This window comes from Pholcus phalangioides, unplaced genomic scaffold (assembly GCF_987345545.1).
Source record: "Pholcus phalangioides strain wild (caught in Gottingen) unplaced genomic scaffold, Ppha-v1.0 ptg000003l_1, whole genome shotgun sequence".
NCBI lineage: Eukaryota > Metazoa > Arthropoda > Arachnida > Araneae > Pholcidae > Pholcus > Pholcus phalangioides.
Window position 1 is genome coordinate 51,460,298 of NW_028301596.1, and position 17,667 is coordinate 51,477,964.

The 17,667-nt window shown below is 35.1% G+C and overlaps 1 protein-coding gene across 1 annotated transcript in view; it reads left to right on the plus strand.

Annotated features, from left to right (window-relative positions):
- Nucleotides 1-17,667, plus strand: part of LOC149088786 (poly(A)-specific ribonuclease PARN-like) — a 107,116-nt gene that overhangs the window by 31,457 nt on the left and 57,992 nt on the right. The window contains exons 5-8 of the mRNA XM_089250123.1: nt 3,912-3,973; nt 13,365-13,440; nt 15,561-15,621; nt 16,763-16,857. Of these exons, the coding sequence (XP_089106249.1) occupies nt 3,912-3,973; nt 13,365-13,440; nt 15,561-15,621; nt 16,763-16,857 (294 nt within the window). The remainder of the gene's footprint in view (nt 1-3,911; nt 3,974-13,364; nt 13,441-15,560; nt 15,622-16,762; nt 16,858-17,667) is intronic.

Consider the following 17,667-nt stretch of genomic DNA (forward strand, 5'->3'; position numbering starts at 1 on the left):
TGTATATATATATACCGTTTTCAGTGTATTTTCAAAAGCTGGGGGGGGGGGCAACGGTCTCCCCCCCCCCTAAATGATGGGCCTGGCAAAAAGGCCTGAGGTTGTTCTTCAGAATCGGCAATAAATTGTAGGTCCTTTTTTGTCTAATTAGCCCTCATGTGCAGAAAATGACTGGTCCAACAAAAAAAGATCAAATGATCAGGGAAGAAAACCTTAACATACAATTTTTTTAAATTCCTAATGTAATTTTTTCCCCAAGTCTGGAAAACATGAATGGAATTTTTATTCAAAATACTATGAGTGTTCTGAATTGTCATGGCACTGAATTTTTCGGAAGAATAAAGGAAATAAAGCCTAGGGTGGTGCCAAAGGGTTGATAACTTTGTAAGCCAGTGTTTCTCCACCATCAGGCCATAAGTGATTCATCATTAAGGTTTTTCCCATTTATTTTCCATTCGACGTGTGTATGACTGGGCTTTCAATTTAAAAAATTAAATGTACCAGGCTGCATTCTTCCAAAAGTTGAGAACTGCTGGTGTAAGCTACATCTTTTTTTTTCTGAGTAGTTTCCTGTCATCAGGTGTATGAATAAATCATGGTTTCTTCTTAAAAAAATCAACTGACTGCTTATTAATTAAAACAAATCTTGTTAATCATTAAGAATGCATATTTTCATATCACCTAACTGCTTTTTTCTCCTAGTTGCTCAAATTTAATTAAGCATTAATAAATAAACAACAAACAAACTAGAAGCAAAAAGTATGAGCACCAAAAAAATCTTTGTGTTTTGAGCCCAAATTGACTTCATGTGGATTAAAATTTTTTTTTAAATAGAAAAAAGGGTTTTTTTTTTCATGAATCCCCCCCCCCATCCCCATTAAAGTAAATGAGTGGTGGCAATTCAGTATCGTACAGACATCTTAATTCACTTGATGCACAACCAAAAAGCCATTCAGCATAAAAAAAATAAAACAAATTCTATTGGCAAGATTGTTTTTTGCACAATGAATGGATGTGTTTCCGACTAGCATGATGTTGTTTAATAGTTTACCATTTTTATTCTTTCACAGATCAAATGAGATATGGTAAAAAAACAAGTAAACTCAAAATTTTAATAAAGTTGAAAAGTAAAGTCGAAAGCCCAATGATATTTATGTTAGTATACGGGGCCGAACTTTTATTCACTGTGGTGCAGATTTGCATACAATTTCTTCTTCTTCCCCGGGCTACATTTTCATGCATGGTGTTCTTTTTCTCTTGATAAATTTCAACAGAAATGCCATTTAAAGTTTGCAGAGCGGCTATTTCGAAAGGCGCTAGTGTGTTTTCATTCCATGTTAGACCACGCATTCTTTGATGGCAATTGTTTGAATTGGTGTGCTATCACTTCTTAAAGTTTTTCCTATCCTTTCTGAATCACCCTGTATATTGTGTTTGATTACTAGAGCCCAGAAGTTCAGGCAAAATGTATTGAATGGTTTTTTTTTGTCCATTTTTAAGCTTTTCTGTAAAAATGCAGTTTTTAAAATTTTTCTGCCATAAATGCTTGTTTTAACATAGTTTTAAATTTGTTGGTGCATTTCAGAAGCCATAATATGCAAAAATTGGATATTTTAAGCATTGAAAACAAAAGAAATGCTTTTTTAAAAAAAAAATTCCAACTCTCAGTATTAATTTTTATCAGAAAGTTCCCTCCGCTTTCCAGGGAACGAATAACTAAACATGAATTTATATACATTAAACACGAATAATCCATTTAACACGAATAATTTGACGAGATGATGATCTGAGAGATTGGGAACTTGGTGTTGCCATGAGTTTACTCTAACCGGATGGTGTTAGCATATGGCCATGGCCCCAACAAACGTAGGGCTGACAGGGCTCCGACCCGGAGGCCTAAGAAAATTACCTTTTCTTTTTTGTGCTATATACCATAGTTTCCCAACCTTTTTTGTCCCATCGCCCCCTTCTTCAGAAATTTTTCTCTCCCACCGCCCCCAACGCAATTTGACCCATAGGATCCTATGTTATACCCGTAGCTTCCCCCCCCCCCGGACCTTTCCATCGCCCCCAAAGGGACGTTAACGCACACGTTGGGAATCACTGCTATATACAGTGGATCCTGCTTATAATGTTTTTAAAAAATAAAATGCCATAAAAAACATTGTAAGCAGGAAAACGCTTTAAACCGAAGATCTTAATGAGAATTACTTAAGAATTGGAACCACGAAAATAAGTCATACTAAGCAGGAAACTGTTCTAAATGGGAACATTATAAGTGGATTGGCTGCATTCACTGTAGAAGGGCTCGCAGAAAGTCTGGTTTGAAAGCCCAAAGATATCAGCCTAGGGGGGCCCTGCTCCAGGATGTGAGGCATATGCCCCATGTCCTGGAGCAGGTCGCCCAAGCTGGGATGTTTGGCGGGCCTCCTTGTCAGATGTTTTACGAGTCCCAAGAAATGAAATGCATAAAATAAAAAAAAACAAAGAATCATCTCAAGGCTCCCTGGCTGGAGCAGTCAGCCCCACCCTTTTGGGGGGGGGGGTCATGGGTGTTACTCGTGGTGTTTCAGATGAATGCAGCCCATGTTAGGAAAGCAGAGGAAAATTAGAAACATTTTTTTCTTCTCCAAATGCTTTACATTATGTGTCTCACTTGGGCATTGGACTGCATTGTATATGTATTGTATGAGGGAATATAAAAAGAAGTACATTTTTTTACAATTGAACAAGGTGGCTATGTTTCAACTGTAGAAACTATAGTGATTATTCCAAATAATACATCAGATAAACAAGAATTATTCACAACTCGAAGGAGCCCTACAGATCATTTTCTCTTCTGGCTTCGTGTCTGGTAATGGCGGCCCCAGAATTGATCTGAGGGACCTTAAATATTTTATTCTTGGCTTGGAATCAATTTTACCTGGATAATAATGCAGTTATAAACTCTTATTGAAACAGTAGACAGATTAAATGCAAACCAGTTTTTCACCTAGTTTTTGGACCCTTGATACCTTAATTTTTAGTTATATTTCCATCTTTCCATAAATTATAAATGCCTATTTAAGGTATTGTATTTTTTTGCCTGCCTATTTTGACCATTTTTGGTGCTAAACTTTCAGGCTCTTTTGATTATGATCCCAATTATCAACATGTTCGTGGAATAATAAAAAAAGTTTTCTTCTCCTGAAAATTTTTTTCCCTCTCCAAGATTTATGTTTGTAATTCAAAGTTTATTAGTCAAAGAGCTACTACATAAAATTTTTTGCGCACTAGACCGCAAAATTCCTAAGCCAGGCCCTGTTGGTACATAATGTTTTGAATCAGCAATTAGGGCAAGGCTTTATACAAAAAATTATTTCTGTTTTTTAATCATGGGAACCCTAGTATCATTGTAATGCATTGAATTTAGTGTAGTTTAGCTAAGAGTTTAGCCCCCAATATTTTTCTGCAATGTTTTCCAGGCACAAAATCTAGAAATTGAGCAGCTTCCTTTCTGTACTGTATCTAGGAATTAAGTTGAAGTCTGTATTTACCTCAAACATCTCTATGCTGCTTTTAATCACAAACTTTATCACATATCAGTAACATGCAATACATGCCAGGTTCCATTTACTTCAATATCATTGAATTCGTGTAAAGAAAAAATAAAATTTTAATTTCGTGATTTTAATCAAGCTGATTTAAATCGGCATACCCTGCCTGTCATATGACATAAGATTGCAGTTATATTATATCTATGTTTTCAGTCATTCTCTCCTAAACTTTTTAACTTGTAAGTTTTTTATTTTAATTTCAACTAATAGAGTGATATGGATGTATTTCTATTTATGTATTTATTTTTTGGCTGTAAATGAAATACTCTTCAAGAATATCATGTTTAATTTTCTCTTCTTTATTTTTTTATTTAGACATCTAAGAATTTCCTCATTATGGAATTGGGCATTACAACATTTGAAAGACATGACACACGGTAAGGAAACAAAATTCCCTAATTTAATGTTGCTCTTGAAATCCATTATTTTTATTATAGTCTATATTATCTTTATTTCACTATACAGTCAAACCTTGGCATAACGTCACCAATGGACACCAAATAAAATTGGTCAAGAGGGACTTTACATCTAGAAAATCATGCATTAGTTCACGACGTAAAAGACTTAACGTAAAAGACATATTGTGAAGTGAATAGGATTAGACCCGTGTCTTCTGCGAGCTGTATGTGCACTTGAGTAGTAGTAGTCTATTTCTTGCTTTGTATTTTATTGTCGCCATAGCAGAGAAATCTTGCTTGCACAGACATGCTGTTGCTTTGTTCATTAGATTAGGATGCTCCTCTCTCAGTCCAAGCCAAAAAGCAGCCACCGACACATCACGCTTGGTAAACTTACCTTTGACTGTGGAATCGGCGCAAAGATCAATAAATTCATCTCGTTCGCAAGCAGTGAAATATATTTCCACTGCACTGTCTGCGAAATCAAATGATGAGACAACCCAGTCGAGATTCTCAGTGGAAAGAGATGGAAAGTACATACCTGTTGTATATCCTGCCAAGCCGCCGATGTTCGGCAAGATTTGATCTCTCGCTAGGTGAGAAACACACTTCCACCATGATTATATATTCAAAATATAATATTAATAACTTTCAAAAAATGTTGCCAAAAACATTAATATTATTAATTTCAAAAAATGTGCAAATAAGAATAATATCAAGGAATTCTTATACGAACAGTAACCCTGATTGAGTTACATAAGGCTGTTTCGGTTCAGTGAACAGTGATTGCTTATTAAAAGTGAAATCAAACAAAAATGCTGGTTTCAATCTGTCTATTCAAATCTTTGTTAGTTTGCCTTTTATGTTCACTGCATATACTTTCAGAGATTTTTCAATCACTTTATATCACCTAAATATGGTTGTTGAAGAGGTTTCCGTATGGTGTCCAGCCGCATGAACACATGGGAAGAAACAGCAGGTTCTACGTGAACAAAAACGTGAATCCCATGCCTTGAAGTTTGGATTGGACGTAAAGTATTTATACGATCTTGTAGAGCCTGTAGAAATTCCGGCTGTGTTGGCTGAAGATCGGAACTACAGAAGAATCCTCCAGGTAGGGGCAATGGTGATCCCTAAACTATCTTAATAACAGAAGTGTTGATGTCTGGCATGATGCTGGCTCGGATGGGCAGAAGTATGTGGTAGATAACACTTCAGTCCAACATTCTGTGGCATGGCAGCGTATGGCACCTTTGAGCTGCCAATGGAATCTTTCAACGATGCCATTGGAGGCCGGATGATACGCTGTCGTACGTGTTTTCTGAGTTCCAAGAAAACAAACTAATGCGCGATACAAATCACTTTTGAACTGTCTCCCTTGATCGGTGGTAACCGATTCCGGAATTCCAAATCTGCTGATCCAGCCAGAGTAGAATGTCTCTATGGCAGTTTCTGCTTTTTGGTTTTCCATCGGGAAAGCCTTCACCCATCTGGAGTATCGATCCACACAGGCAAGGTAGTAGGTGAGACCCTGAGAAAGAGGAAAAAGACCAACTATGTTGATGTTAATGTGCGAGAATCTGCATTGAGGCAAAGGGTATGCACTAATGGAAGATTGAGTGTGGCAATGCACTTTTGAGCATTGACACTCGATGCACACCCTGGTCCATCGTGTGACATTTTTGCAAATTGAACTCCACACAAATGGTTGTCCACAGTTGATTTAACGCCTGGATTGGTGAGGTTATGAAGGACTGTAAACACATGATATCAGTGTTTTTCCTGGTACATAAGGATGGATAATTCCAGTGGATAAGTCACAAAAAGTTCTGTACCTTGAGGACCAAATTTTATGTTTTATATCGAACACTCCACCTCGTTGTCTGAGGGCCAGTAATTCGGCGTCTGTACTCTGTGAATTAACAATAGCTGCGTAATAATGCTTTTCGAAAAACTTTCATAAAAAATATTTTAAGCAGGAAAACACTTTAAACGGGAAATCTTAATAAGAATTACTTAAAGTTGGGACCATGAAAATCAGTTGTACTAAGTGGAAAAATGTTCTAAATGGGAACGTTATCTACTGTATATTTGGTTTAGATTTGTTATAGGTGCTACATTCCATATATTAAATTCTCATTAATGGGCTTCTTTGTAAGTTTTTCCTACTAGTAGCAGTGCCGTCTTAATGCATGGGCCCACCCGGGCATGTCTCTTTGCCTCAAGAGAAAAGGGCCTCACAAAAATGAGATCCGGTTGAAATCTTCTGGAATTTACCAGGTAGGGCCTCAGAAAAACCACTTGGCTCAGGGGCCCAAGATGCTCTTAAGACGGCCCTGACTAGTAGACAATGAAAGTAAATTAACCTTTGGATATAACATGTTTTTAGAAATGAATCATTTGATTCACAGAGATACCTCCTTCTCCTACCCAGAACAAGGCCCGCTGCTCTGTCTCAACGAAGAGATATAAGAAGGTGATGAAAGACCTGGAACATGCTGGAAAAAAAATTCATAGAGATACCAGTGAATTATGAGGAGGGGGGGGGGTGCATCCTTTTTTTCAAGATAATTTTTTTCTAGCGGGGGACCCACTTTCACTCAAAAGGGACCCAGAGTTTGTGAATACAGGACTCGGGTAAACTGAAATACAGTCTCTGATGTAGCTCAGTGATTTCCAAACATTTACAGTTCATGGTGCCGTTTGTATTACAGCTGAAAAAAAATGTTGATAACTTTTTTTCAGTCCTAGTCCAGCCTAACAAAAAAAAATAGAACTATAATACTTCCTGCGAGGCGTGCAATACACTGCAACATTTCCTTTTTTGGCCACCTAGTCAGTGTATATGAACTTTTTGTTTCAACATAGAAAAACGGATGCCTCAACTAATTAAAATCTCTTGTTCCTTGACTTGTCAATATTGGGTTTTATTTCTGCATTAACCGTCACCAAGTCTGTGAATTCATTCTCTTTCCCTCTCATTGTTTTTCCAGTCTGCAAAATTTTTCACTGGTCCACAGATGTGAAAAGGTTTAAGAATACTGATGTACAGTTTATCATAAGGAAGGTTTTAATAAATCATACCATTGAATTACTGAATAGGTAGAACATCATGGTACCATGGCACACAATTTGGAAACCACTGGTACAGCAAATCTAAGCCTTTTGTTCTCTGCGGACCAAGAAAATATATCGCTGAAGAGCAGTGGTCCTTACCCTTTTCCCCATCCCGCACCCTAAGTGCAATATGACTTACCTTTCTGCACCTCCTTGAATAATCAATTTTCTATTTGTTATTTTTTGTTCAATCAATTACAATAATAACTTTATTAATTAATTTTTATAAACTCTTTTACTTATTATTTAATTCCTCTTCTCAGCTCTATTAACATTTATTTTTGGCTTTTTTTTTTCAATAAATTCAAAAACTAAACTAAAAAATGTTGCTGTTTCATAACTTTTTTTCAAAATTTGGGAAGCAGTTTCAATGTTTTTTACTTATTGATTCCAGTTGGTACAACAATATACAAGGTGTCCTTCAAGTCCGAACTTGGCCCTTATCACATCAAGTGTTCGTCATAAGGAAATGGTTCCAATTTTAAAAAATGCTCAAATTGTATTGAAAAAAAAATCACCCTGTACTAATTTTCAGAGTGAAATTAAGAACCACTACTTTAGAGGGACTGTTATATGGAGAGACAGTTTACTTAGACTATGGGCATTTCCAAACAAGATTTTTTTAAAATATTGTGAAAGAGGGATTCATCGGGGTAGCAAGTATCATATAGTGAGATTTCATAAAAAAATGTTGTTGGTATGAGACAGTATACGCACTATTACAAAGTTATAGAAAGTTGCAACAAAGAAAGTTGTTTAGATAAAAGTGAACTCATATGAGGCATAAAATCTGGTCCCCTTCATCAATGATGCTTTGCAATTTCTTTGAGAAAAAACTTATAATTATTTCTCTTTTCTGCTCTGCGTGAGAACTTCCCATAATTACCTAGTTACCAATAATAAACACTGATGGCGAATATGTATATATCATATGGTTATGAAAACGTGTATCTTAAGCAAAGGCAAGTAAAAATATGATCGATTTTTCTAACCTATCTCAAAACTGCTTGTCATTGGACAGAGAAAATTCATGGGGGGATAGGAATCACCAGGAAGCCTGAAATATATACATTTTATGTGGGAACATGGGTTTATAACAACAAGCAATTTCTGAACTGTAGTTTTTTTCCCACCATATGGTCGGCACCGAATTCGGAGGCTGGTGGAATAAAAAGGTTTGTAGAAGACTGGCCTGGAGCGAGTCTATCCAGTCTTTCTTTTTAATTGTTTAGTTTTAAAGAAGTCTGTTGCGACGGCATTTCTGGGGTTCTCAATGACGGATGAGTTATAAAAGAAGGGGTATGTGTGTGTTCCCAGAGAACATCAATTTAGTTTTTTTTCTTCCCCATTATATTTTTTACAAAGAGAGTTGACACCTCTTCCCCATACTCTGGTCCTTTCATGTACAGTCCAATCTGTGTTTTGAATTACTGTAGGCTTTACTGCTGGACAAATAACCATTCCAAAGAAGTGGGGCTGCAGCTTAATTGCGATTGCTATGATAATAAAAGTGTTCTGATTCAAAAAGAATTTGAAAAACTCATCGCAGAGACATGTAGGGAAAGGTGCTGTTCCAGGAAATGGGTAAAAGATACAATGCAAAGTGGGGGTGCCATCCCTGCTGAGAAAAACCAGCCGGGAATAAGTAGACACTGGCCATTTTTGAATAGGAATGATGAGCAAGATCTTCATCGAGTAACTCTTGTCTTTTTGCGGGCAAGAATACCAGCCAAAAGTAACAGGTTTTATACTTTTGTTAGTATGTTTTTGAGGGGGCAAAACTAATGCCAAATAAATTAGGATTCATATTTAAAATTTTAAAAATTTTTTAGTCATTATTTGGAAGGGCATTTTAAATTAGAAATTATTTATTGGCTGCATTAATTTTAGAGCTGAATTGGCTTAATTGCTCGAGCAACATGAGAAAATATCTGCCAGCATCCCTGAATGGTGGTAGACCACAGTTAAAGATCATTGGGGATGGGAAAGAAAATCATTCCAGCTGGAAATTGCTCTAAAAGGATTTATATGACTGAGAAGATGATCATCAGAATCATTTGCTTTAAATTTATACAAAAGGCATTGAAAGAGCCAAGGTTTTCTGAAATGAAAAATCAATCAAAATTCAAAATAGGCTTTAAAAACTGATTTATTAGTAAACAGTTATGGCTTAAGCGAAGTGCAAGATGTGCGGTGCATACAGGTGACAAGTTGTAAAGGGTGGCAGCTCAGACTTTCATTGTACACAAAAGTTTTGAAAATTTACAAAAGTAAAAATTCACATGACATCATGCTTTTGAGCCGTATGTTGATAATTGAGGTGTTTAGCAAACTTTAGAAAAGGGCAGGGTCTGGGCCCTAATACCAGAAACAAAAATGTACTCTATCATAAGGGACAAGTGCGCGTTGTGATGCTCGCAAACAGTAATTTTTTTGGAACAGTCAAAGAAATGGAAAAGAAAATAATTAAACTTCTTACTTGCCCGATTCCTGGAGCACTAGGGACAGAGGAGTATGAACATCCAAAGAGAGACAAAGTCTAATAAACAAGTCCCACAACCAAGTGTCGAAAAAGAGAAACAAAGTCCCACAACTCTACCAGTCCCCTATATAAACTTTAGACATAGGAAATCTACAAACTTAGCAAAAAACTTTGAGAAATCCTAGCAACTGGCAAAACAGCTAAGTCCATGCTCGACCAAGTTGGTGCAACCAACACCTACAGACTTGGTGGAGAACTTGAAAAAACGTAGTCAACTCCAAGGAAGATGCAAAGTCTACAGAGTTGGCTAGCTTCACACCAACATCTACAGACTTCAAGAGAAATTTGGTCAGATCAAGTCAGTGCCGGAAAAATTCATAGTCAACCTAAGACTAGAAAGTACTGGCCCAGATATTAGTTCATGTTCGTTAAAGATCTCATGTCCACAAATTTCCATGTGCTGTGCGATGATGGTGCAGCAGCAGCCAACGAAGATGCGCACGAAACTGCAAACTCATTCAAAGTGAGCACAGACCATTTGTCAGACACTGATTCGATCAGCAGCACAAAATCACCGTATGAAATGTTTGAGTTTGTGAAAGCTTGCTTGGAGAGGATATAATGAAATTAAATGGGAAAAAAAGCTATTCTGAACTAAATTTTCTTTGAAAATTCTCTTATTTAAATTTTGTACTTCTATATACTTTGCCTCTATTTTCCTTTTTCACAAACTTTTTTGTCAAAAAATCTAAAAAATTAAAAAAAAAAAAATTCTTTTATAATTCTGTCTAATGACTCTCTTCAAAAAATCTCTAATTCTATTATTTCTGAACTCTAATAGGATTAACACTGTCATTTTGATTTCCATTTCACTAATGTTTTTGCATGAATAATCAATTTTTGTTTTAGCCAATGCTGTAAGTCTTCACTCACCAGCTATTATGGTGAGACCATGGTGAAATGATGTGATGTCACGAAATCAGTGAACTTTTCCTGCCTTATTTAATTAATTAATTAAAATTACTAACAAGCTCATCCAGACATATAAATGATTTTCCCTGAAAATGATTTTTTTTTTTTTTTTGAGTAAGACTTTAAAAATCCCAGACTCGTCAAAATTTTCTCTCTGCTGACATATTCACATTTTTACACCAGCACATACAATTACAAACTCGGCTTTCCTTTTATACGGGTCCTCCAATAGGGTTCAGTTTGTAAGCCAGCTGACAGTTTTAGTCAAGCTGAGTCCATGTACAAGTTTTTAATTCTTGTCTTGCAGGGTTGGGTTTTTGACATCAACAACTGGTTTTTGACATGACACACATCAAAAACAGGTTTAAACTATCAAAAACTGGTTTAAGCTGTTGGAAACCATCAGAAACCTAAATGAACACTTTTTGATAATGTTTTGAACACAATAGGTATATAACATGATGAAAAACTTACTTTTTTGTATATTACATGTTTTGTATATTACATTATATGTTTTATTTTTAAACATTAATTTATTACAATAATTAAAACAAAATATTAATTATGATTTGTAATTTTGAATTTTTCATTTTTCAACATAAGAGTCTCGAACATATAAAATCTAGTTTGTGGTTCTTTTTATCTAAGCTACTGATTACCTGTGTTCAATTTGCTAAGTGGAATAGAGCTTCTTATTCAAAATATGTATGATAAAGGCATCACAGAGTTAGGTTTTAGACTTCAGAAACTATAAATCAGTATTAAAACATAAAAAATTATTGTCAATGTTGTCAAATAGTTTTTTAACCTGATAGATATGCTAAATAAAAAAACACTTACTTTTATGTAGATTAAAGGGTTTTATATTCGGAATTATAATTACTGAGTGATTCTATTTTAATCTATTTTATTAGAATCTATTTTAATATTTAAAATTTTCTGATCTGACCGAAATTTTATTCCATGTAAAAATTCTCACATATAATCTGTGTTAATACACTAATTAAACTCATTTATTTTCATCTAAAAATTTCTTAGAGCTCAGGGTGTATAAATTCACAGAGTTTTAAAGAGTATTTTCTACCAAAGCAGAGCTGATAGGACTTGATACCCAAAGCATTTGTTTTGCACATTTAACATTAAATACAGCTTCAATTGGAAAGCCATTGCATTATAAATGCTAGTAAATATACCATATCATAGTGGAGAATTAAGAATAAAACTAAGTTTGACTAAGAATAACTTACAGGAGTTTCTTAAGTTTCATGTACAAGCTAGCATTGTCAAATTAGATGACATTTTAGTTCTACAATTTAGTATTTTGATCGCTAGATATATTTCAATGTTATTCACAGTAAGAGTATCTCAGTGATTATCTAGATAATTTAATAATAACAGAAATCAACATTACCATATATGATATAATAAACTTTTTAAACACTTATTCTGTTGTAAAAAGAGTACAGCAGATGGTTTATATCAAAGCACATATATAAGCAGTTGAAGAAATTTTGAAAGGTCAAGAATCATCTTGAATCAAAGAAAATGGCAAATCATTCCATAGTTTTCCCTTCAGTGTTTATGCTATGCTTTATTCAAATTGTATATTTTATAAGAAAAAAAACCATATCGTTCCAAAATAATTCTGTAGAGAGTAGAAAATTATTTTAGAATCATAATTAAATATTTATTCTTTGCATAACATGGTCACTTTAAACATTACGTGCAATTAACTTGTGCATTTCCAATGGGAATTTTTATATTGAAAAGCAATATTTGAGATTTTTGACATGACAGTTAAACCGTCAAAAACTGCCATGTGTCAAAAACCTGCCAACCCTGTTGTCTTGTCTAAACTTCGAAAGATAAAGACTTCAGTCACGTTGACCAAAAAAACTTTAAATTTTGCATTACATGACAGTTAGGAAAGTTTTTGTTTCATTAAAGCAGATCAAGTTTGACAAGATATTTCGAGGTGACTGAAATAAAGCAGATATTTTGGGATTGTCGCTGAAAAAGTTATTTTACTTTAAGGTTTAAGTTAAGTTACTGTTATTGAACTATCACGCTATAACATTTTCATTGATTAGAAGAGTTATCGTAGCATTAACTATTCTGCAATATTGTTGGAAATAATGTAATTCAAATTAATATATAATTTTTCATAATTATATATTATTATTTCATAAATAATGTAAATTTCTTTTCAAAAAATTTGTTAAACAACAGAAAAAATACACGCAGGAAAGTATTTTTTCCCTTTCAAAGTAATTTCAGTAATTGTGGAACAATCCATCAAAACATTTGAGTTACTACTTTTTATTTTTCAAAAAACAAAAACCAGCATTTTAGTTGTGGACTTGTTAACCCCTTAAGCAGCACAGCAGAAATCACTAAACCCTCTTCAAAATGCCATATCTTTTTTAATGGAGCAAGCTTTATTTTGATTTTCAGCCTGTGCAAACTGAGAGTGAACGAAAAGTGTTCTATTGAAAAATCAATTTTATAAAATATTGGGATTTGTCAATGCTAAAATAAGAGGCTTTCAAGAAGGCGAGATATCTTGTAAATGCTGCTTAAAGGGTTTCTAAACATTCTAAACAACAAATAAATCCATTTGTTTAATGGATGTATGGATTAAAGGAATTTAAGTAATCTCTTGTGTTTTTAATTGTTAATTGAATTGTATTTCCCAATCATTAATGCATTGTATTTTCTGATTTTAAGAGTTATTTCGTACATGATACTTTTTGTTGCAACTTGTGTCTTCGACTCAGTAAGCTATTCTGTCTTTTCTAGGTTCATTCATAGTACATACAACATGAAGATTTTTCCCCGAAAATACCTACACTATGAACCATTATTTTTATCGAATGTATGTATTTGTCATATTTATTTATTAGTTTTCATTTGCTGATTGATTAAGTTTGGGTATGAGCAAGGCCATAGAGAGAGTGGGAGGACTTCAGGGTCTGGTGTCATCGTCCCCTCCTGAAATGTGAGAAAATGACTGGAAAAAAAGGGGAAAGATTGCCAAATGGATTGCTTGACCACTTTGCCCCACCCTGAACGAAATTTCTGGCTATGGGCCTGGGTCTAAGAACAACATAAAATTTTCTGTATTTACTTCAGCGTATCTAGAGACAAAACTAGATGTATTGTCGCAAAGTTCTAGATTACCACTAAATAAGGCAGCTGGGTCTCCTACACAGGGCCAACTGTATGCTTGGTCAGCCAGAGCAAGCACACATTTTGGTGCCCCCCCCCTTTTAATGTTAAAGAAGAGATTGCAACAACTCGTCTTTCAGGGAGGCAATCTGGCTTCGGTTATTAGATACATTACTTCTTAATTAAAAAATATAGTTTTTTATTTACATCTTCAGATACTAATGGCACACAAGACTAACAGACGTTTGCACACTTCAGTGTTTACCAATCTACTGACTTTTCTCTCATGCGCACTCACACACAGATCATCCATGACGTCTCTGTTTTTAGTTCTTATTCATTGGAGGTGGTACTGCAGTACCACCCCCAATTTTGCAAGTCAATCTCCCCATTAAAAAGTCTCGCTGCAGAGAGCAACAGACTTAAACTTAATATATAGAGTTTACTATTTTCTGTGATGTCAAGGTTGCCTGTAATGATGTGTCCACAAAAGCTATCTACAAATTCTTTGAATTCTTGTCAAAGAATTTGTAGATAGCTTTCATGGACATTTCATATTGCATTGACAGTCTTCCTCATTGATGAGATCGAGATTCTGGCTGTAGGGATTATAGTTACAAATAGTACTTTTTAGTGTTTTTACATATTTTAAAGCAATATTGGGCATAAGGCCTTCGATTTCGACTCTTTGAGCGTGGCCTGTGCTGTGTAGTAGGAAAACACAAGTAGTTTTTTTGTAAGCTCAGATAAGGCTTTTTGTAATAGCTCAGATAATGGCCTATCTGATATTGCATACAAATTTCCATCATGCAAACTTCAGGAATCTTATTGGTGATGAGGGCTAATTCAAACAAATCCACCATTGCAACGTTCAATATTGCCTACACTTTAGCGGGAAGCTTTTCGAAGAACAGAATTTTGAAAAATTCCTCAGTTACTGAGCTTTTAGCCGACTCTTTCATTTGTTGTAATAAAGTTGGTGGTTTTTTATTCCTTAGCTGTAGCTCGGAAAGTGATCTCCGGATTTGTTGAGTTTGTTAGTCCTTGAATTCCCCCAACAAGCATTTTTTGATGGTTTCGTATTTACCAGTGCTTGAGGGATTGACTACCACATCGGTCACAGCAGACAATGTTTCCAAATCCAAATGTGCCACCAAAGTATTGTACTTTGTATTATTTGAAGTCATTTTAGAAATTTCAAAGTTTGCCTTGACCTGAGCAAACCATATTGCAATATTATTTTTCCACACTGGTGGGATTTTTACTGTCATGTGTGCTACTTCGAATGCTATTGCATTTTCGGAATTAGAATTTTGGGCCATTTTTTGGAAATTGTTCAGTTTCGGTGAGCAGCAAATTTAACTCATAAATTTCAATACTTAAACAATTGCACGTTCAAACTAGGCCTTCGAGGCATAATACATACTTCTTAATTAAAAAATATAATTTTTCATTTACATCTAAAGATAATAATGGTATGCAGGCCTAATGGGACGTTTACGTGCTTCAGTGTTTACCGATTGACTGACTGTTCTTTTCTCTCATGCACACACACACAGATTGTCCGTGATGTCACTGATCTCAGTTCTTATTCGTTGGAGGTGGAACCACAAGGTTAAACGGTGATATTTGTGTCCCTCTGGTCCAACGCCAAGGGCAGCCGACCTGCCTGCCCCCCAAGTTGTGACCCTGATGGCAATCGATGAACTCAACAAAAATTTAACTTTGGTGAAGTACCCTAGCGGAAATACTTCCCTCACTAAATTTCATATTTTTGGAATCCATGCCTGCAAGCAAACAGTTAATTGTCTTTATTTTTATCAACAGAGTGAATCATTGGTATTTCTCAGGTCTAATAACTTTGATGTAAATGAAGTCATTGATAAAGGTATGCTTTTTTGTTTGGTTTTTTTCATTATCCATCGTAGTATTAATATATAAAACTGAATGTTATTTGGTATCAAAATATATTTCAATTTGTCTTTCACTTGTCTTTGTCATTCATTATTACTACGGAACAGCTATTAGTATAATACAGGGGTTCTCAAACAAACAGTGCACCATGGCACCCCTGACAAAAGTTGTTTTTAGTAGATTCTTTGTTTACTGCTCTGGGGAGCCATGGCTAAGCTTTGATTAGGGAAGGCGGAGGCATGGTTGAAAAAAGTTTGAGAACCCTTGGTATAATCCCTTTTTTTCTTTGAAGACTTTTTTGAGTGATTTCCTTTCTAGCCTGTCAGCATTTCTCTTTCCTTGTCACTCCTTCCCTCTACCTCTTCACATACAAGTTTATGCTACAAATTTGGACAAATGGGCGACAGATCTGGTTACCTTGTCCTAAAACTACTGTATGCGGGAAAAAAAAGAATAAGGGGAAAGGGAAAAATAGGAGGAAAGAAAGAAAAAATAAGTAGAGAAGGGAGCATACAATACATTTATTTTTTCACCCTCGCCCTACATGATCTCTTTCGCTCTTATATATTCTATATGTAGTAGAAAGGTACATCTGGGTAAAAATCACTATCAGGAATATAGAAAAAAATGAAAAATGGTGAAGAAAAATTTATAGGGTTATAATAAAATTTTGTAAAAAATGGTGAGGAGAGAGGAAAGGAAAAAGGGAACAGGATTGAATTTATTTCGCTGGCGTTTGGGCGAAAAGTTTCATCCTTGTTCGTAAAGGGGGTGATCTTTCTCCACCTGCCTCACAAAATCAGAGGTGAATGAAACGTGATATGATTTTTTTTTTCACTGGACGATGTCGCTCTCCAATATCCATACAAAGCTTTTTTACAGCTGACTGATGCGAAGATATTTTTAGGAAAGAGAAAAAAATTCAACTGTCCTTGTGGATTGCCCTTGAATTCTCTCTTTCCTAAATATATCTTCGCATCAGCCAGCTGTTAAAAGCCTTCATAAGTTGTTTCTTGTAGCCTTTCCAGAGAATATTCTCAAATATTCTTTTCAATGAATCTCTGGGAAGTTATGTCCCATTTGTTTTTGATTGTAAATTTGTTCTGTGTTTGCAGGGATTTGTTTCATATCTGATGCATGTGAAAAAGAAATAATACACAAAATTCAAATTGATGAACAGCTAACTCCAGCAGAAAAAGAAGAAAAACTTGTAGGAAATTTTTTTTCTAATTTGCTTTTTTTAATTTCTAAAAATGATTATATGGGGTGGCCAACAGCTGGATCACATGCATCACTTTGCATTAATGAAAGTTTATCTGGCTCTCAGGAAAAATATAACGAAGGAATTGACTGTGCAAGACAAATGATGGGCGCTATGGTGGTCGAGTGGTCATAGTAACTCATAGCTGCCAAGTCTCCCGAATTTTTCGGGAATCTCCCGAATTTTATCTTCATCGCTCGATCTCCCGAAAAGTTCTTAAATCTCCCGAATTTTTACAAAAATCACAAAAATCCCTAATTGTCCCTAAAATTCCCTACTTCATTAAAAAAATCCCCTTATGAAAACAATCCCTTTTTTTTGTGGGGCATGAAGCCTCTTTTTTTTCTCCTTTCGAAATGACGTCAAACGTCGTAAATGGGGAAATTCTCTTTTTAAGGAAGTTTTACAAACCCTCTGATGGTAACAAGAAAGTTGTTTGCCTTATCGTGCAGGGAAATGGCTTAGCAGCCAATAGTCCTGGATAATAATTGAAGATTATGGTGATGCACATGTGGTCAAAATTTCTTTTGCTGAAGTTACGTACGTGCGATATAACAAAGCATGAATAATGATAAGCAAAAACATACTTAATCAATTTTAAAGATACTTATTCCGATGAATTTCCTTTTATCAAACATTCCAGAAGAGGGCTGACTTTTCCTTTTTGTACAAGTTGTGTTACGGACATAAACATCGGTCATGGAAAGACTGCAATCATCAGTCGTGAAGTGAAAAAAAAACATCAAGCAAGTGTCACAA